The following is a 21,737-nucleotide window of genomic DNA, read 5'->3' as shown; positions in this document are numbered from 1 at the left end:
AGGTGTCTTTTTATTTTTATTTTTTAAAAATTTATTTATTGATTTTAGAGAGAAAGGGAGAGAGAAACATGGATTTGTTCTACTAATTTATGCATTGCTTGGTTGACTTTTCCATGTGTCCTGACCTCAAACCTGCAACCTTGGCATATAGGAACATGCTCCAAACCAACCAAGCTACCAGGGCCAGGACCTGCTGAAGTGTTGCTTTTTAAAATTTATTATTATTATTGTTTTTTAATCCTCACGGGAGGATATTTTTCTATTTATTTTCAGATAGAGTGGGAGGGAGAAAGGGAGAGAGAAACATCGAAATGAGAGGGGCCTCCCCTACAACCCAGACCAGGGCCCGGCACCACACCACAACCGAGGTATGTGCCCTTAGCCGGAACTGAACCCGAGGACTCATTGGTCCACGGACCCACGCTCTAACCGCTGAGCAAAACCGGCCAGGGGAGCTTTATGAATTTTTAAGAAACAGATCACAGGTTCAGTAACCTAGCAGTTACTTACCATGTATAGCGCATCTTATCTGATTACAATAGCATCAGAAAGTCCCATGCTCAAAAATACCTCTTCTGCACATTTTACCAAATTAATTTGATTAACAAACTCCTTTTTAGAAATGCAGTCGCTTAAATAGTTTTCTTAAGAAAATTTAAGGCCCGCCCTGGCTGGTTTGGCTCAGCGGTTAGAGCGTAAGCCTGCGGAACAAAGAGTCCCGGAGTCCCAGGTTCAATTCCGGCCAAGGGTAATCATCCCTGGCCCTGGTTGGGGTCGCGCAGGTGGCAACCAGTCAATGTGTCTCTCTTACATCGATATTTTTCTCTCTCTCTTTTACTCCCTTTCTCTCCCTGCCGCTCTATCTTGAGATAAATGCAAAAATGTCCTCAGGTGAGGATAAAACAAAAAACAAAATTTTAAGGCCCATGGCCAGAACATAGTGGTGGGGGATGATGTCAGCGAAAAACTGAAGATTGAAAAATGAATTATGGCCCTGGCCAGTTTGACTCAGAGGTTAGAGCCTTCTCCTGCAGACCAGAGAGGCCTGGGTTTGGTTCCACTAAGGGAATGAACCTCGACTGCAGATTGTCCCTGGCCCCAGTTGGGGTCGTGTGGGTGGCAGCCACTGATGTGTCTCTCACATCAATGTTTCTCTCTTCCTCCCTCTTGCCCTTCTGCTCTATCTCAAGATAAAAGTGCAAAACAAAACAAAACAAAACCCCAAAACAAAACAAAAAAAGAATTATGTGGAAGTTATAAACATGTACAGAAATCCAGTCACAAAAATATCCATATGTTCATAGAAATCGGTGTTCTCTTTTGAAGTTTTGGATTGCTAACCCACTCACTCCACAAGTTGCCCTTTTCCCCTTCTCTGCTCCTCGCTGGCATAATCGACTGAACTCTATCCTTCCTCCCGCTTTTCACTTGCAAATCAGGCAGGACAATACAGAAGCCCCCAACAAACGTGTGCTCTTACAACGTGCCAGACACTGTGCCCAGAAAAAGAAAACCTAGCCTTGCCCCCGGAGGGCGGGTGGGCAGATGAAGGGCCCCGACGGCAGTGGGGACTGGTGGGGACCCAGAGGAAGTGATGGGCTAAGCCCGCCTGGTGGAAACGCGTTCACAGGGGAGGCCGCTTCTGAGGAATTTCGAGGCAGGGGTGGAGACAGGAGGAACCGCAAGCTTTGGGGGCTGCAAAGGAGTTTCCGCGCGGAGGAGCAGAATGATGGGAGGGCGCGGGGCGAAGGGGCAGGTGCAAAGGCCTCGGGAAGCGGCAACTTGGTTGAGAATCTCACATCCGTGAAACCGGCTGCACGGCTCAGTCACCTGAACTTGGCAGCCAGATGGCCCCGCAGTCATCCCGCCGCCCCGCCCCCGGGAGGAAAACGGTCGTGGCCCTTAGGGAGCCAGGTCGGAGGGCTGCCCGGGAGGGCGGCTGGTGCCCCTGTCCAGGCTCCGAACGCGCGCCCTGAAAGCGGGCTCCTCTGGTGGGGGCGCCGGCGCCGCGATGCGTGGGGGTCGCTAGGGCCGAGGGCGGAGGCCGCCGCGGCCGGGGGTGCCGGGAACAGCTGGGCGGGCGCCTCCAAGGAGTCCGCTGGCACCGGGGGGCCCGCCGCAGTTGTTCCCGACATGCTCCTCTCCCGGAGGATTTCAAACCCTCGGCAACAACCACCTCCGTCCGTCGCCCCAGCCGCCCAGCAACAGGCGGTGGCTCTCGTGTCATTGGCCGGCCCCGCGTCGGCGCGTTTTGATTGGCCGCCGTGCCTCCCGGCCCGCTCCTGCGCTCGCGGCCACCTCCATTTTGTCGGTAGAGGCAGAGGGAGGAAGTGGTCCTGACGCTGAGGTGGTGAGCAGCTAGCTCGTCGGTGCTCGTGGGCTTTGTTCGTTCGGTGCCTGTCTCTCCCTGGAAGGGGAGGGGGCTGCGTTGCCGAGCAGGAGCCGCCGCCACAGTCCCGAGCTTGAAGTCGGTGAGTCGCGCGGCGCCGCGGGCGCGGCCTTGGTGGCGGCCGCGCTCCCCATTGTTGGGGGAAGGAGGCGAGATGCGGGGGCGGTGGGGGCGGGCGGCCGGGAGGACCGGGCTCCGGGCCGGGCTCGAGACAGCCCCATCGGGGAGGCGAACCTCCCGGGAACTCGTCGTTTATTCAGGGCTGTTAGTCCGGAAGGCCCTGCTCCCCCTTGAGAAAGGGCTCGTGATAACCCGGGTTCTTGGAGGATCAAGTGCAAGTGAAGCCTGAGTGCAAGGTCCCGCGGGGAGGCTCGGGACGGGAAAGGGGGGAGCTGGCTGGGCGTCTGGAAACTTACTTTGAAGCGGGGAGGAGTTGAGTGTTCACAACCAGGAAACGCTGCGTGATGTCGCCGTGTTGGCGAAACGGCTCTGAGGACCGACGTGTCGGACGATGAAAAATTCTCTTGGGGCTTTAAAAACATGGTCTCTCTAGAAAAACGAGTTTTAAGCCAATTTCTTGTAACGGCTGTACATTTAGGCTAGTGCTTCCTTGATCTGACTTAACACTGTGGTCACAAAACGGTGAGAGAATCAGCAAAGCCCCCGGGAAAGAGACACGAACAACTTGCTGGGGGCTCGGGGACACCCAAGGGCCCAGAACTCCCCAGGAGGGAGCCCCTGGATCGCACGGTGGGGAGGAGTGCCTAGGTGGTGACAGTTACAACGCGAAGAAAGCCATCTTGAGACCTTCTGCCTTTGAGTTCAGGAAGTAGCCAACTATTTCTGTAGTAAACAGAAACGATCACCTTTTCTCCTGTTTGTTGTTTCAACTAATAAAGTAATCTTTACTTTTCTAGCTAGGACTTCTCTCAAACTTGTGTGCTGAGGAGACTCAGATGTTGGCCTCAGCTCCTAGGCTGAACTCAGCAGATTGGCCCATGAAAACTTCTGTATTGAGACAAAGGAAAGGATCTGTCAGAAAGCAACATCTATTATCCTGGGCTTGGCAGCAAGGAAGAGGACAGGTAGCAGAAATCCTGCAATCTGAAAAGCAGACTGAAAGGTATAAAAAAAAATTCACGTTGTAATGGGGCAAACATTTTATGGTGGACTCACCCTAAACCAGTTGTTTTTATTTTTAAATAGAGGATTTTTCAGATTGTGGGTTAAGGTAATTTTTCTTAGAAAGTAATAAAAACTGCATATAATGAAGTGTGAAAGTACAATGAAGTTAAACCAGCAGAATAGCACTTTCTTATATAATGTGATCGATTTTTAGAGAGAGAGAGGAAGGGAGAGAGAAACAATGTTGTTCGTTCATTTATGCATTCATTGGCTGCTGCTTGTATGTGCCCTGCCCCGGGATGGAACCCGAAAACTTGGCATATCTGGACGAGGCTCTACAACCAACTGAGCTACCCTGCCAGGAATAGTACACTTTTGAGTCTTCCTCAAGATTTCTGGAGTTAACAGGTTGGGGCTATAGAAGCTTAAAGTTTTTAATTTTTCTTAACTGAGTTTTACTCAGTATTTTGTTTTCATTTCACTTACAGGTGACAAAGAAGCTGAAGATGGGTGGTGGAGAGAGATATAACATTCCAGCCCCTCAATCTAGAAATGTTAGTAAGAACCCACAACAACTTAACAGACAGAAGACCAAGGATCAAAATTCCCAGATGAAGATTGTTCATAAGAAAAAAGAAAGAGGACATACTTACAACACATCAGCAGCTGCATGGCAGGCCATGCAAAATGGGGGGAAGAACAAAAATTTTCCAAATAATCAAAATTGGAACTCTAGCTTATCAAGTCCCAGCTTACTGTTTAAGTCTCAAACTAATCAGAACTATGCTGGAGCCAAATTTAGTGAGCCACCATCACCAAGTGTTCTTCCTAAACCACCAAGCCACTGGGTTCCTGTTTCCTTTAATCCTTCTGATAAGGAAATAATGACATTTCAACTTAAAACCTTACTTAAAGTACAGGTATAAAATAAGATAAAGTACTAATGTTTAAATTTAGTAATATTTAAGGGTAGTTGTCAACTGTTTCATACCAAACTCAATGCTAGTAATTAATCTCTGTGTAAAACTGCTAATTAATGTAGAAAATATAATTAGACGTTATCTTGTTTTGTGTTGCTGTGCACTGTGATGTAATGGTAGTATCAGTGCCACTTAAAATAACTAAATTACTGATAATTGTACTTGGTATCAAGTATTCTCAATTGAGTAACTCAAGTGAAATCAAAGTTTAGGTTTAGGGAATGGTAAAGGAAATCAACTTTTTCTATTGCTTGTTGGGATAAAAGACTGATTTAAGATTATCACTCAGAAGTCAGTAGATTTACTTATTGAAAGCTAGTGAATGATTATAAGCATCTAGTTAAGACAGGGATTAAGAACTAGTTGGGTATTTGAAAGTTTAATATCCTAGAAACACATAAACCAGTAATAAGCCAACAACCTGATGCACTGCCAAAAGAAAATGTGAATTTTCCTTACAGAATGGTTGCAGTTGAGTAAACTGAATGGTGGTGAATGTGGAAGGGGCACTAGGAGCTATTTAGGATGAGACAGTATCTTCTAGTGGCCCCATTTCTTGATGTAATGGATAGGTGACTCTTAACAAATGTGCCAAAACCACTTTTTATAGAAACAGTATTTGGTGGTCAGAGTAGTTTTCAAAATACATTTTTGTATTATAGCACTGCATAGACTATTCTGACAGTGATCTGGCCTCATCATCCCTGCAAAGCTTGCTTAAAGTAGGGAGCTATATAATGTGAAGGTTTTGAGTACTTAGGGAAGAAAGAGCCATGTAAATATATGTAATAAATTTGTAGCATATGTAAAGTTTTGGCATTCATCTTACAAAAATAGAGTATTTTAGTATGAATTCGCTGAATGTAAGATCATGGACACTTTTTACACTATGGCCTAATTTTAAAGGTCCAAAATAATTTGTTTTTAAAGTCTGCCCTGTGCTTAAGTGCCAGTGTATGTGTTATAATTGATCTGGTTGTAAACTATATTTCAAAATAAATCATAGTGTAATAAGTTTTATATAATTATAACTGAAAAGGTTTATAAAGCTGCTAAAACACTTCCTATTTGTAAGAGATATGAAATGCAGTACGGAACTATTTTCATTTTTATTCCTTATGCCCAAAGATTAATAACTCAAAGGGTCCATCTAACCTTAAAAATTCACATTGATTTTGAACAACTTGTAACCTATGACATGAATATAATCATGCCAGTGTTTTTTGGTCACCAGTAAGTGCAACCAGGGGACCACTTACACAAAAGATGTGTGATTTCTTACATAATTACCTTGATAACATGTTTTACCTACCTAAAAATAAATGCTAAGTATAACGTTAACCCGATAGAAAATAAAAATGTGATGAATCAATTAAAAATTCGATTAAGTGCCCTGTTTTCTAATTTGGCAGCTTTTTTGATATTTTTAGGCAGAATGGCCAAGTTGTATTTCTCCACATAAATTAAGGTGAACTGACGTTGCCCAACTCAATTATATCCCAAAGACAAGTTTATGTAGTACTTAATGTGCATATACGAATTTGAAGCATGAAATTAAAATAAAACTACTTTTTCTCCCCAGTGCCTTGTTTTTTATTCTGTGAAACATTGCCGAGACTGCCTACTAATTCTTAGAGCGCACGTAATTAACCCAACTGAATTACAATAAGGTTTGGTTGCAACAGCTACACAAGAAAGCAACCACTTTTGACATCCCCCTCCTTGCCAATCAAGACTAACAGCAAAAGTTTGCAGAATAAAGCTTCTGAATACATTTGCTATCAAGTTGAGTAAAGCAGGTTTAATTACATCTCCCCCTTTTCTACATTCTATGATTCAGGTTTACAGAAAAAAAAATTAGCACAAAAGAATCCCTCAAGTTAACCGTTTTACGTTGAAGTATTTGTTGATAATCTAAGTTCTACACTAGCAGGGGAAGGCTATATTTTTCATACAAACTAGGAAATAACTCTTGGAGGAAATTAACATTTCTGTCTCCATCCCCCTCTGCCCCCCATTTACATCCCCGGTGTCGTTTCTACCAACAATGCCAAAGGATTGCCAAATTTTTTCCTGTACTGTACCAGATAACTACATGGAGCAATTCTCAGCCTAGGTGTCTTTGATCTGTATATATTTAAACTAAATGGGGTGGTAAACAATAAAAATATGTGATGTATTACAAAATTGTATGCCTGTATAATTTTATTAACCAATGTTACCCCAATAATTTAAACTAAAAATAGTGTAGTCCTGCCCTAGCTGGTGTGGCTCAGTTGTGTATCATCCTGTGCATCAAAAGGTTGCAGGGATTCAGGGTCGGAGCACACACCCAGGTTGCAGGCCGGATCCCTGGTTTGGGGAGGCAGCTGATGGATATTTCTCTCCCTCTCTTCATAAAAAATAAAACAGTTCAGGATTTTTGGTTTATGATTGATTAAAATGGTAGAAGTTCAAAGGATTGAGTGGGAGTAAAAAAGCTTTTACCTTTAAAAATTTTAATAGCTAAAAGTAATCTAAATGATATCAACATCTCATACCTTAGAAAGGTAATCAAGTTGTGGTTAGCTTACAGGTGACAGGAATTTCCCAAATCATTGTACTTGCAGGAACCTATCCTGTAGGGCTGAAGTCAGCCATAATGTGAGCCTTAAGGCAGTGTTAAAATTTAAATGTCTTATCTTTTGATGGCAGTGTCTGGTATCATGGAATCTGAGTCCATAACCTATCCTTACACTTAAATTCTGGTAAGCTCTCTTCTTCCCAAAAACAAGCGCAGGTAGAAAGAAACTGATGGGTTTTGGGTAAATTATCTAGTGTTTAATTGCTTTCTCACAGGCAATTACTTTGTAAAACAAGAGGGACAGTGTATCTCTTAAAACTTTGCACAAAAGAAAGCCTATCCAATAGCCATATATCTGTAAAGCAGAGCTAAACCTTTAAAAAAAAAACCCAAAATTTTTTTGGCTCCTAGACCAGTTCTTTTTTTATTCCGCTTTCCAGCATTCAAAGAAATATGATCTACAAAAAACTAGACACAAAGGTCTTTTACTTAACAAACTACTCTGTCAATTATCAGTGAAATGAATTTACATGCCTTGTTTTTTATTCCAAACAAACAAAAAAAATAATCCCATCTTTAATGTAAGGGTGAAACAAAGGTTAGGATACATAAATGTAAAGCACTAAACATTAACAGTTTTGGAGGGGGCAGAGGATAAAAACCCCGAGAAAGAACCTTTCCATAGCAACCAGTTTGTCTTGTAGATGCCAACAGTTGAATGAAGACAAATAGGATGCTTTTACTTCATTTATTAATGAGAAGTTTATTCTGGGGACTCCTAAAGGCTTTGACAACCTTCCTGGTAGAACACTATTAGATTATTCCTGAGCTACCATTCTGTCTCAAGTCACAGCTTCCCTTATTTCATGGGAAAGGATTTTGTAAATGGGAATATGATCAAAATGCAATACAATACTGTAATATGAAAAACCAGCCTGGAGAGAGTGTAAGTCACAACAGCTGTGAGATCTTAAGTTATGTTTAACCTCTTTCATCCAAAAGAGTTACAGAATACTTTTTGTAATTAAACCTATCTTACACATCTATTAAATCTTCCCTTTTAGTGATCTCCAGATTCCATTATATTAATTTTAAGTTATAAAAAAATTTCCTATCTGATTAAAAAAAAGTTCAGTGCAAAACAGTGACTAAGATGAATTAAAATGAAAAATTCATGGACTCGACTCTAGTTAATCTGCCACTTGCTGTGTAATCTTGGCCAAGTTTGAAATTAATAAAACAAGGATAAAAATGACCCCTATTTCATACCTCCCTTAGTTATGTGTACTCTGCTATATTTTTTGAAGTCTTTACAAATGAAAGGCTCAAACACTTCCATATTCTCAGAAGAATAATTTTGTTAAATTTAAATATGTGGCAGAAATATGACAAAAAAATGAGTGATGGAATCAATATATAGGCAAATAAGCTTCATATCCTAGTAAGGAACTAAGGAATCCAAAACATTTTGATACTATAAAAGTTATTTATTCACTATACACAGAACATGTCCCTATAAAATGTACATGTCAATCACTAAAAAGTATAACTTGGTGAACATTTTCTCAGTTACAGAACATACTAAATCAGTTGGGATAACAGCTCTCTGTCTGCCTCAAAATAATCTAAGTATAGCACCCAGTGTCCTTTATATCTAATGCAAAATTAAATACTTTTGGGGGATTATTTCCTAATGTGTGTTTGAGGAGGCAGAGTTAACAATTTAATATAATTCTAGTATATTACAGTCACTGCACAATAAATCAGTTTATTACAGATTAAAACATCATCTTTTCATTATTTGTATTAATGGGATGCAAACAGAAATAAATACCAGATACTTTTAAATGGCAGGTAACCACAAAATTACTTATCTTTGATAGTATATTGGGTTTTATAATTACATTAGGATATGAATGGTGTAAAATATTGTCACAAACAATACACCTCAAAACAATGAGGCCATACTGTAATGTTATTTACTAGATTGTGCTCAGTAGACATTTATTGAATAAGTGATTTTTAAAATCTATTTTTCCTCCCAATTACCCAGTACAATTTTTGCTCACAGTAAGGGCTCAGTAAATGTTTGCTGAATATACTGACTAGGAAAGAGGTGAGAAGAGATGGAACCTCTTAGCTGGATGTCAAGTATTATAATTGGAATTTACCTGGGAGAGAGTGAGGAGGATGTAAACTGCACATGGCATACAGGTAAATAAACTCAGATGCCAACAAGCAAACCATTAAGCAGTCAAACACTGGCACTGGAATAAACAAAGGCAGTATTTGCCAATAGCAAAAATGTAACTGATTTTAAGAGACAACCAAGAAAAAGTTTATATTGGACCATGCCTTTTCTCACCCAATTCAGTTTCTGACAGACCAGTAGAGGCACTGTTAAGAGACTATGGCTGTCTTCCTTGATATTCAGACATCCTAGTTTCCAGTAATTTATTATGGACCTGTTATCCATGAATCAATATAAACCTATTCAGATTTAGGGATTAGTTTCCACAAGTACAAAGCTGAATTTCCTTTTATTTGTCCTAAAATGCTTACTTTCAAACTTGAAGGGACTTCAATTATTCCATGTAGTTTCAATAACATTCTTTTATCTTTTCAGACCAGAGTCAAAATATTCACACAGTATTCATACTGCAGCACCTTCCACCCACCCTTTGGTCGCTTGAACTGCCCTTCTTTGGTTCTTTTTCCGCTTTCTCAGATCTTTCTTGAAGTGTAGTAAGCAGAACTGTACTGGGTATTCCAGCTGCAGTTTGGTCTTAAATAAAAGAAGGATGTTTGTCAGTTTGGTTTTCTTTATTCTTCTCTGTGGTATACAGGATTTTGTTAGTTGAACTGGATGTAGCAGCTTACTGGGCCAAATTTTCAAGAGAATAGCACAATAGTTCCCAGGGTTAACTTAATAGCTCATACACTATGTAGCACCTTTCCTTTCTCACTAAAGCATTATCTGTCATTTTTCTTCTTGCTTACTTGGCTTAAAACAAAATGTAAAAAGAGAGGTGAAGTGTCAGCCCTCACTTGAGTCTTGATGTTCTATTCTAATATATTAAGCACAGTGCCAGACACACAGTAGATAACCAATAATTATGGAATTCAAGTATGTAACTCAAAATTAAAGCACTGTGTAAGGATCCTCATTGGTATCAGTAGGATCTTAACTATCATGGGTTCATATAGTCCTTTTGAAGCTCTGTTAGGTATGTTACTTTAGAAATAACATAGTTGAGTCTAAAAATAAGTAACACAAATAAAAAAAATACAATAGAAAGCCTTTTAATTCTATAGAGACTTAGAATAATCTCAAGCTACTTCTCTCAAATTGTAGTCCATTAAAAGAACAAAAACACAAAAGGACCAGGCCGGGGATCAAATCCTGGTTCTGTCCTTTATAGCTTTTTCTTTGTGCCTCAGTTTTCTAATCTGTGATATGGGGAAAATAAAAGTATCTTTCGAATAGGGTTTTGTGAAGAGTAAATGAGCTAACACTATTCTAGTTTTTACAATAGTGTCTGGCACATCATAAATACTCAATAACTATCAGCTGTAATTGTTATTATATAGTAGCTAGAATTCAAACCACAAAATACCTATACCAGTTCCCCAAAATAGTTATCACTTATTAACTGCTCACCGAATTCAATGCAAAAGTATTTTAAATCACGCCATAAACACAAGGCCTAACATATCTTGTTTCGGACGGGGAAGAGCAGAACTATTGGCCTATCCAATAATGAAAATATAAACTTACAATTAGCTTGACCCAAATTTCATTTTAATATATATCTTAATACTATCAATAACCTCTCAGTTATTTAACCTAAGGGGCTTTGACATTACATAAGGAATTTTTAAGTACCATGTAAAAGATGTACCCTACTTGTAAGTTCTATCGTTTTCAAAGTAAAAGTTAGTTGTGCCTAGTCCAACACTGATTAAAACTATTTCTAAATCTACAAAGGATTGTTCCCATTGTTATTTTAGAATCTCATTAAAAACTATAATAATTCCAGTTAATCATTATTTCCTTCATTTTGTTTTTATTATAGCATGTTTGCTTAATTTACAGCAAGCAGAAAATAAGCTGGGTCTTATTTTGATCCAAACATTGATGTTTTAAAGGTTGTACACAATATTAGTTAAAAAGAACATATAAAAATACCTTTTTAGAAGCTTCTATAAGAAAGAAAATACAGTTTAACCCCACAACTTTCCTCTTTGCTAGAACTGCAAACTACTGCTACAGTTTTAAATAGACTTTTTGTTGTTTAAACTATACATCCAGGAAAATCTAAAAAATTAAAGAAACGTGCATATAAATGATTGCATAGCAGAACATGAACATTAACTGCAAAACAGTAAAGAAATGAGAGTTAGAAATACTATCAAATATACAAAGGTTCTAGAATCAACCCTTTAAACACATTCCACAAACAGTATTTAAAAACCACCTTTTGTTCTTTACAGGCAAGGCCTAGATTACTAAAAGCAAAATTGAAAAAAGCAATCCTCTAAAAGGAGTCGTTTTCCCACATTTCTTACTTATAACTTGCAAGCAAGCAATCTAAAAATTTTAAAGATGCTAGCTTTTATTCTGAAATGAGACTGGACACATCAAGTAACTTCTATTGTCCCTAAAACGATCTCTCAGAGAAATGCTAGAAATTATAAATGGTTAAGGGAATTTTTTCTTATTTTTTAGTCAGGTACTATATTGATAATCAAAGACTCAAAGATGTGACTTGTACTTAAAGTCAATTCTTTTTCTAAAATTCTTTTAAATTTCATGGCACCACAGAATCACCTAGAATGGGAGTGTTGTCTTTCAACTTGCCTCACATTAAATAAACTGAGGTGTGAAGAACAAGCCTCCTTCATAAAGAAGTAGGCAAATTTTGATACAAATGCACACACAGAGTGCTAACAAGCATCAAAATTCAGTTCTTTTACACTATGCACACACACAAACTTACTGTGAAACAATTTACTTGCTTTTAACAGCAGCAAAAACTAAGCTATTATGGCCAACAATGTTCCTTACAGTTTAGAATAACTACATAAGAGCATTCTTTTCACCTCAAAATTATTTCTGTCATCATTGACCTGCTCAAATTTTAAGGCGACTTTTTCTGATATTTGTTTGTATGTTCTAAATCTTCACAGAAACCAGAGGGGGGGAAAAAGCAGTGAAGGCTCCATGTTTCAATAAAAATCTCAGTCTCCCTGGAAATGCTACATAACTCAGTTGGCATCATTCCCTAAGACAGTGGGGTTAAGAAAAGAACTATTCCACACTGTGTCATAAATTAACTATTATCACGGGCCTAGACATCTTGACAAGACAAAAAGGTCCACCCTGAACCTAAATGTGTCTGATCACTCAGTGTACTGTGGCTACAACTTCACTTTTGTATCATTCTATCTTATTAGCAAGCTACATTTCTAGGTTAACAGGTCTACCAAATATGGATATGAAAGTTTATTTTTTAATAAGACAATGTTGCAAATTATGGTCAACCAACATCTTTCCACCAATACTTCAAGCATAAAAAATGAGAATCTTTACAAAAATATACAGAGACACCACAAATTGGTAGCTGCCCATAACATTAAACAAACTGGACTCTTAAAAGAGTGGCTTCTCAACAGCATATCATTTTAATTATAACCATTGCCTGGTACAGGGAAAACTGACAAGTGTTTTTGTAAGCATCATTGCAACATTGTATTCCTGATAATTTAAGTAAACCAAACTATGAGTAAATGAATGATACATGCCTAAAAATATCATGGTTTATACTATCAGTGGCCACTGGACTTGGGACTAGTCCAAGACCTTGATCTAGATTTTGACCTAGACCTAGACTGTGATCTTGACTGAGATTTGGATCTAGGTGGTTCTTTTTTCCTTGATTCCTTTTCATATCTTGAGCCAGACTTATAATGTGTTTTGGAATCTGTTTTAGAGGTGCCTCTAGTTTTGGTGTGAGATGCAGACCTAGAACGTGATTTAGCCTTCATTTCTTTCTTGGGCTGGGACTTGGACCGTGATCTTGAATTGGATTTAGATCTTGAAAAAGATCGATTTCGGTGTTTGAATCTTTCAAAACAGAGGAGAGATACAATTAGAGTAAAAATTAGATTCTATATTAATCAAATTTATTACTTTTAGAGCAAAAGTTCACTCTGAAATTGAAAAACGTAAAAGTCTTTCAAAGCAAAGTTATTTACCTATCATTGTCGGAATGGCTTCTGCTACGCCGTGGTCTTCCAGTCGGTCTACTGCTAAAAAGTATATCAGAAAAAGCAAACAGTGACAAACGTCTATTTACAGTTTTTTTAAAAAAAATTCTAATTAAAAAAGTGAACCATAAAACTTTTTAAATGAAACATTAAAATATTTTTAGTCTCAATGAAGCACACAATGTATATAATTACAAGTACACAAAAAAGTAAAAATAAAATGAAACAAAACTAACAAATTTTTCTTGACAGATCACTGTGCTACATCACACTTACTTTCTAGGACTATAAGATCTTCTATAGTTGTAATCAAAGGAGCGACTTCTTGATCTCCTTCTTTCATAACTTCGGCTTCTAGAACGTCTATATCTGTCATAATCATCATAGCGTGAAGAACTGTACACATTTCTCCCCTCCTTGGCTTTCATCTGATTTGGAGCTATGAAATATACAGAACAGAAATATTTAGAAACATTAAGAAAAATTCCCGTGTCCCCTTTTCCTTATATCCCCAATCTGTGTCAAAGTTAACTGTGAATATTAATGTTGGAAACTGTAAGTTTATTTTCAAGGAAGTCTATCAGAAGCCTGTTTTATGTTAAAAATGATACTCTCAAGTATCTCCCCAACTATTTTTCCCTCCCGAAAACCTCTCGCCATCTGGTTTGTCCAAATATATGCCAATGACTTCAACAGTAGAAAATATACTATTAAAGTATTTCTTCAAAATTCAAAATTAAAATATAAATGACTTTTGAACTGGATGGAATTTTGGAGTCATCTCACCATGACTTCCATTCATTAAGAACACAATTAACAATGACAAAATACTTGTTGGTGACCTTTGAATAATGTGTGTCAAAACGCACTAATATACAGTTATACAATCTCAAGAGACACAACAAAGAAAAGCATAAGAAAGCTACACTTATTAAATGCCTCAGACACACCCACACCCCTGGATAGCCCTCAATTCTTAGGTTATCTCATTCAATTCTAAGAAGCAGAACTTTATATGTGTATGTACGTATAAATGACAAAGTGAACACCCAGGAACCCATCACCCAACCCAAGACCTAGAGAATTACCAATAGCTTACGTATACCTAAGTATTCTTCCTCTCTTCAGCAGCTATTTTAATTGTTATCTTTTAGTATCTTGCCCAAGATAACATGATTGAGCCAGAATACAAACCCAGGACATCAAAGCCTGTACTCCTGCCTTATTAGCACAGTTAACAACTGGTATATGCCTGCACACTAATAAAAACCACTAATATAAAATCTATTCTAAGTTTATATAGCCCTTTTCAGTCTAATTCATAGTCACGCACTTGCATAATCACTCACTTATACCTCGAAGATTTTTATGAGGAAGAAATGGCTCAAGAGACCCAAAACGTCCCCAATTTTATCCCTTTCAATTCCACACCCAGAATATTAAAATATGCCACAGCATCCATGCACTTTTTAAGAGTCCAAACATAATTCAGGCATTCTGATCTTCACATTACCTGTCTACTCCAAAACTTTGTAATACATCTAAAAATATAATGCATGGTACTTACTTTTCCGATCCCCCTGTGCAAACTGTATTTCAATTTGGCGACCACAAATCCATTTTCTGTCCAAATTATGTAAAGCATCTTCCGCATCACGAACATCTTCAAATGTGCTAAATGTTAAGGGGCTTGGGAAGTTTTGCAAACTTTGATAATGAATGAAAGTTCAATTGGTAAATCTTGAACAATTCACAGTATTATTAATCTCTCGTTATTAATCTGGAAAATCTACCAGACCCCTTACTAGCTGGCTGATTCAGCTATAAATACTTCACAGTATTAAAGCACTTGTGAATTCCCAAGGCATACGTTTGAAAACACATGTGACTAAATACTGTCAAGTTTTATTGAAATTAGATGTTATAGCTGAACTACCAAGTAATCCTATCAAAAATTTCCCCAAGTTTTAAGAATTAGCTTTACCAAACAAGACAAAAAGAAAAACAAGTGTCAATTCTATGTTGTATGTTAAAACAAAAATTTCTTAAAATAAAACCAAAATGGTTTTTCCTATTTTTATTTCAAATGAAAAAAAGAAAACGCCAATAGTTCTTGTGTAAGCAAGCAGAATATACCTTAACTTACAAGAGATGAGTGCATTAACCTTAAATTTTGCTGTCTTCCTCAGACATATCTAGCACTATAATTCAATGTAGTTGTCTTCCTTATACTGCACAGGGAAGACTGGTAACTAGCCACTTGTGGATATCAAGACAGAATCAAGCAATAGTCAAGACATCACTGTACCAAAAGTATATTACAGCCATGCACAGACAAGCATGCTCTCTAGAAGTAACAGACCATTTCTAAAAATTTCTGGACAGGAAAGCCCTAACATCAATGATACTAACTACAGAATCCAACAAATTAGTGAGTTTGGACTGCGTTTACCCTAAAAATTTCAAGCTACTATCTATCAGCATAAAGCAGGAATTCTTGGTCCCTATTTTTTTTTTTTATCCTCACCCGAGGACATTTTTCCATTTTTTTGTACAGATAGTGGGAGGGAGAGAGAGGAAGGGAGAGAGAGAGAGAAACATTGACGTGAAGGGACACATCGAGTGGCTGCCACCCTCACAACCAACCAGGGCCGGGGACAAACTGCAACCGAAGTACGTGCCCTTAGCGGGAACCGAACCCAGGTCTCTCCGGACCGCAGGCCGACGCTCTAACCGCTGAGCCAAACTGGCCAGGGCTCTTGGTCCCTATTTTTGATCTTAGAGGCTAAGTTGCCTTGTTCTCTCCACTCAATGTCAGCAATAATACCACACAAACTCTTGGCTTTACAAAGTTATTCTGTCCAAATTTAGCTCTTTTCCTAAAACCACATTCTGATGGAAATGGCTTGATGAGCAGGGCTTGACGTAAAAACTTTGGAAAGGGAACTAGGATAGGTTTGGGTGTGGATTTTCATTCTATTCTATGTCACTATTCGAACTTGCCATTTTTTCTATTTCTTAAATTTCAGAAAGATCATGAGAGCTGATTAAAAACAACCGCAAATGAAATCCACCCCCAACCCCGCTTCAAGACTGTCACTAGTCAACCTTTTAGTCTTTTATTTCAGAGACTAAAAGGTTGACCTTGCCAGATTTCCTTTTTTTTTTTTTTTGAAAGAAATTAAGGACCACAGTGGGTTCCCAGCTCCCTTTTCCTGAGGGTATTATTATGTGTAGGTTAATGTAGGGAGATCATAGGTCTTTCAATACAAGACAAAGGCTGATTGGGAGTTTAATACTGTAACAGATCAGCCCTCAACGTTCATGCAGTTGGGCTCTAAAATAATTAAAAGGAGTAAGTTCACTTAAGGGTATACTGATTTATTTGTTACTTCAAGAAACAGAATGTAATAATCTTTTAAAGGATTTAGATCAAGAGGTGTAAAAATTATTAATGAGAACAGTCATCCTTTTTGGCCACCCTCAAAACTAGAATCCTGGGTTGGATGAACAATGGCAAGGTTCTACTTTACCTGTTAAGAAAAGGCAAATGGCCACAGCAGGGGCAGCCAAATATCATTCTGACGTCACTTACGGAGAAATTTGTACTCATGGTCTTAAAAAAACAAAAAACCATTTTAAGACCATGGAAAGACTATATAAAAATACACAATTTTCCTTCGGAATCCTTTAGACGACAACTCTTTTCTGGCTCAAGTATCACATACACTTGAGTCAAACTACCGCTGATCCTGGTTCACAGGCCACCCTAAAGCCAGGTTAAGTCAGGTTAACAATGTAAGCCAGAATGCATTGCTACTGTTAAAAAAAAAAAAGAAAAGAAAAAAAAAGAAATCAAGCCAGATATCTCTTATGTCCTCTTTTTAACACAGCTTTGCAACAAATCCCCACAACTGTGCTTGATCACTGGCCCCGTGGGAGTTGTAGCTTTCAGCATTTGCTCATTAAGTCTCACTAAAACTCCCCCAAGTTTCAAGAGATCCACTGAACTTAGTAAGAAATTTCCCTAGCCTAAAGTCCTTTGTTGTTGCAGGGAGATGATCTCAGTGAAAGAAGTAAGGTCACCTGAAACTCTGGGCCAGGGAATGATTTCAACAGTACCCATAGTAGGGGATAAGGCCTTCTCTGATCCTTTCAGGGCCAACTGATCATACGTGCTAAAGTAGTGCGTGGCCAGCGGGCCTCACAGACGTAAATTCCAGAAATTAGGAGGATATGTGGGCCCCACAAGCAGCCACTCTAAAGCCTATCTATAAACAGGTAGCTTCTCTAGTAGATCTGACCCTACAAGACAACCAGAACTGTTTCTAAGTAGTTCCCAGTGCACGCATCTGCCTCTCCTTAAGCATGGCTCTGTGAAGTCAGCTTGACCACAGACCTGTATGCTACTTTAAAGGGCACTGCCTGCTACCCTATGGCATCTGACCACCTGGTCCAAAACAGAAATATGCTAAATTTAAGCTTAACAACATTACATCCTAGTACACTTTAACTTGAGAAGCTAAGAAAGTGCATTTATACAAGACCACAATCACAACATCAAAGGCCCACATAAATCAAGTTACAGGTTTTGTCACTAGACCAAACCAGAATAATTTTGAAAATTAACTGCTTACAAAACATTTAAAAAAAAAGAGAAAAAAGAAAAATAGTTATTCTGTAGGATACATCAGGTATGACTCCTTTAATCTTGGCCATCATTCAACTTCATCTTGACCTTTAACTCTTTAAGTGCTTGTCAGAAGGACTTGTCATGAGATGCTTGGCCAAATATGACAGATGGCTTTATCTTTAACTTTGAAAAACAACCTTTTTCCCCCTTTTGTAGATAAAGCGAGGCTTTGTCTCCCATTAGGCTTGTCCTTCTTCCAGCTTTTCTTTATTTTTTCTTTTCCCAAACTCTCCCTTCTCTTCAAGCCTGATCCTTAAGAGGTCTTTGGCTTGTCTACTTGCCTTAAGTGTTGAACTCTACTCTAAAGGTTCTTTCATGCTTTCTCTTTGGGGTCGCCATAACTGTACAGCTTTACATTCTCTGAGGTAACAACAGAGGACAGCAAATTAGGGGACAATATTAAATAAGTTTACCTCATTGTTATACAATTTGTTTTGATCAAGTGATTCAAATTAACAAACAACACCAAACTTTAATTGCTAAGCACAAGAACATATTAACTTTTAATCTGACTTACATTAAAGGTGGTAGAAACCAGAGTGTATTCAAATTTAAATCACATTATAATAATTGATTTGAGGTTCAGCAGCATAAATGGGAATTTAAATCTCTTACTATTTTTGGATTAACTTTAAGAAATAGAGCATCGTGTGAGTTAGAATTCTCAAAAATTTGAAGACATACGACATTTATTAAAGGACAAAAGTAAACTACGTTTTAGATGTTACCTCTTACATAAACTTGAATTTCAAACTTCACACCCCTCACTAATCAGCCATCTGAAGAAAGGATATTGAACATAAGCAAATCCTCTTGGACGGCGAGTGTAGAAATCAAGTGGAACATACACATCAACTATAGGACCATAACGACCAAATTCACGTCGTAAATCTTCAGACCTAAAACATCATAAAAAGACCCCAAATTTTTATGTTCGCTCCCTTAAAAAGAGTTTCTTTGCAAGACAAAGGTATTTTTTTTGTAATATCTCAACTAAAAGAGAGACTACTGTGTCCCTGGGTGACCTGAAACAGACAAACTTTCTAAATTTCATTTTAAGAGGAATTTTAAGAACATACAAAAAAAGATACATACAGGTAGAATACATTTTTTATAAAGGAAGGCTAGGACCAACGATTCTGGAAGATAAAAATGGAGTTTATAATAAAATCCATTACTGTTTTACAAAGCAATTATTTAAGGGTACCTGATCACAATTTCTCTATTGTTTATCCACATCCTTAGTTTTTCACAAAAGGCATAGAAGCATTAGGTTGTATATAGGTAGAACTAATGTTTTTAATAGTTTTTTTAATAGTTTCATTTTTAATAGTTTCAGGTCAACTCTAGTACTCTGAAAAATGCCAAACACTTTCACCCCAACATTTTAGCGACAGGTTAGAGTTGTTAGGTAATGTCACAAATATATATAACTCCTTAAAAATGTCAAATGACCCCAAGGTGAAAATTTTCTAGATGCTAGATTAATCACTACTGCTTACAGAAAAATGTCAATTACACAAGGCTATCAAAAACATGATTTGGAGGAGAGTGATTATTTGTGAATTATTTTGTGATAAGATCTCTTTTAAAATATTCTAACGGCAACTCCAAGCAATTAAGGGAATTGTGAGAACAAAGGCAGGTTCCGGATTAATCCAATTTAGTAATCAACGTCCTCACGGTAGAGGCTTCTTAAGCCCCGGTTCTCAAAAGGTGAGCAGTATTTCCGGGAAATGGGAAGAACTAGTTCGTACCGTTTAACTGAAAAAATTTGATGTTCTAAATCTCAATATTCCCCTTCTCTAAACGTCTCCATTTTAAAAACCACAAATATAATACAACAACAACAAAAGGTAGCAAATACTTCGCCACTCTCCCCTCCCCCGATTCCGTTATTTCGCTGCAAAATTTTTTTAATTAAAAAAAAAAAAAAAAAAAAATCCCTGGGCCGAGGGGGCGTGCACCTCCAGGAATGTGAACTTCAATTCAATGGGGAGCGGATGTTGGCGGCGGCAGGGGGTGGAAGCGCCGAGAGGAAGCCAGGAGAAAGGAGCCCCGAACTGCGGAGGGGGAGGGGGCCTAAAACCACGCCACGCGGCCCGCGCACTCAGCGGCGGCCGGGGAGCACCAGGGGCGCCGCCCTCGCTCCCACGCGGCCTTCGAGCCGGCGGCGCGGCCTTGTTCAGGCCCGAAAGCCAGCGCGGGACCCGCCATCTTCGACCCTCCTCTCCCCTCCCCCGGCCCCGCGCGCCGCCGCCGCCGCAAGGGTCCTCTCCCAGCGCCTGCGGCCTCCCGGCGTAGACCCGAATACATTCCGTGAACATACCTGGTATCGTCGGCCACGTTCCTTACGAATAGAGACGTGTTGGGGGGACGCAAGTAGCGGGACATGTCAGCTGCGTGAGTCTTGGCAGGGGCACTAACGGGCTCACCAAACCGTCTGCGGCTCCAGCGGCGAATCCTCGGACACACACTGCTAGAAGGCTCCGCTACGGCAACCGCCTCTTATCGCGAGACTTCACTCCCGCCTCCACCTCCCCACCCCCTACCTGGGAGCTGCGCCGGGACTGGCAACTGTTCTTTCCCGCGAGATTTTTCGGCATGCGCATGCGCATGCGGATGGCAGGCGTACGTGCAGCAGCCTGGGTGTCATTCATTGGCTTCTCGCACTGCTTCCTCCCTTCTCCCAAGCCCGCTTTTTCTTTCTTTAATACCTTATTTTCCCGCTCTTTTCTGCCTTGCACCACTTTCCCTCCCTCCTCTCCGCCAAGTCAGGAAGCAGATTTTTTTTTTTATACCCCTACCCTAAACTTGTTACTACTAACTGGATGGAGTTTTAAACATTATAATTCGGAGAGACCGCCATACGATTTCCTGTGTGGTACAAATAATGCCCTGGCTTTTATTAGATCACTGACCAGCAAGAGAGGAATTTACATCTCCTATTAAGTGTGAAAGAGTAATGTGTGTGTCCTTGCAGAAAGATGGGCCTGTCTTTCCCATGCTTTCTGCACGCGAAGGGCTCACTCCCTGAGGGCCTGGGCTCAGGCTGCCCCTCGCCCAGGCCCTTCACGGCTATTTCCTCCACCATCCACACTGTTCCCTCCTGATTTTAAGCATTCTCAACCTTTTGGTTGGGACTCAAACCTCACATATTAGTCTCAGTTGTCAACTACCATGCATTCCTTGTTGCTAACGATTTCCTGTATTGCAGTGGTTCTCCAACTTTTTGGTTTTAGGACTCCTTTACAAAGGGTTTACTTCTCTGACAAATTAGAGAAGACCCCAAAGAGCTTTGTTTATGTGGGTTATAGTTACTTACTGGATTAGAATTTAAAATAATGAAAATTTTGATACAACACACAAGCAGACATTGCACTACCTTTCAACACATATGTAGCCTCTGGAAAACTCCATTCTACATTTGTTAGAGAAAAAGGCAAATCATGTAGTATAGCTTTGACTTTGGAGACCACTTTGAGAAGGTCCTGGGACCCCTTCCAGACTGCACTTAGGGAACCATTCCCTGTTCTATCAGACTCAACTTTTGGAGACGATGGACCACCTTTCAGAACGCCTCTGGCATGCAGCACATCGCCAAACAGATAGCAGGGACACCAGTCTTGCTTAATCTGTATCAATCAGCATCCAAAGCAGTTAAGTGATGTGACATGGATGGTGATAGTCTGTTTTGTTCTATAGCAGAGCTATTGT

General features: G+C 39.4%; 2 protein-coding genes across 10 annotated transcripts; one reads left to right on the top strand and one right to left on the bottom strand.

Moving 5' to 3' along the window:
• The first annotated feature begins 2,307 nt into the window (after positions 1-2,307).
• PNRC2 (proline rich nuclear receptor coactivator 2) lies at positions 2,308-6,075 on the top strand. 2 transcript variants are annotated; one of them, XM_036257041.1, is made up of 3 exons: positions 2,308-2,471; positions 3,307-3,512; positions 4,003-6,075. In XM_036257041.1, the coding sequence occupies exon 3, from the start codon at positions 4,021-4,023 to the stop codon at positions 4,438-4,440; it is 420 nt and encodes a 139-aa protein (XP_036112934.1). In that variant the 5' UTR covers positions 2,308-2,471; positions 3,307-3,512; positions 4,003-4,020; the 3' UTR covers positions 4,441-6,075. The 2 variants fall into 2 exon arrangements, with proteins under 2 accessions (XP_036112934.1, XP_036112935.1); XM_036257042.1 differs by having other exon boundaries at positions 2,323-2,471; positions 3,311-3,512.
• Positions 6,076-7,633: 1,558 nt separating this feature from the next.
• On the bottom strand, positions 7,634-20,519 carry SRSF10 (serine and arginine rich splicing factor 10). Of its 8 annotated transcripts, XR_004958893.1 has the most exons (8): positions 20,350-20,519; positions 18,815-18,919; positions 14,895-14,998; positions 13,604-13,766; positions 13,316-13,369; positions 13,083-13,184; positions 11,247-11,375; positions 7,634-9,842 (listed from the first exon to the last, which is right to left on the bottom strand). XR_004958893.1 is itself a non-coding variant. In XM_036255883.1 (7 exons), the coding sequence occupies exons 1-7, from the start codon at positions 20,412-20,414 to the stop codon at positions 9,782-9,784; spliced, it is 654 nt and encodes a 217-aa protein (XP_036111776.1). In that variant the 5' UTR covers positions 20,415-20,519; the 3' UTR covers positions 7,634-9,781. The 8 variants fall into 8 exon arrangements, 7 of the variants coding, with proteins under 7 accessions (XP_036111776.1, XP_036111779.1, XP_036111778.1 ...); XM_036255883.1 differs by lacking the exon at positions 11,247-11,375; XM_036255884.1 differs by lacking the exon at positions 7,634-9,842 and having other exon boundaries at positions 9,852-11,375.
• Positions 20,520-21,737: the final 1,218 nt, after the last annotated feature.

The sequence above is a fragment of the Molossus molossus genome, unplaced genomic scaffold (genome assembly GCF_014108415.1).
Source record: "Molossus molossus isolate mMolMol1 unplaced genomic scaffold, mMolMol1.p scaffold_m16_p_12, whole genome shotgun sequence".
NCBI classification, from domain to species: domain Eukaryota; kingdom Metazoa; phylum Chordata; class Mammalia; order Chiroptera; family Molossidae; genus Molossus; species Molossus molossus.
The sequence above is the reverse complement of the archived record's forward strand: the minus strand, read 5'-3'. Positions and strand labels throughout refer to the sequence as shown.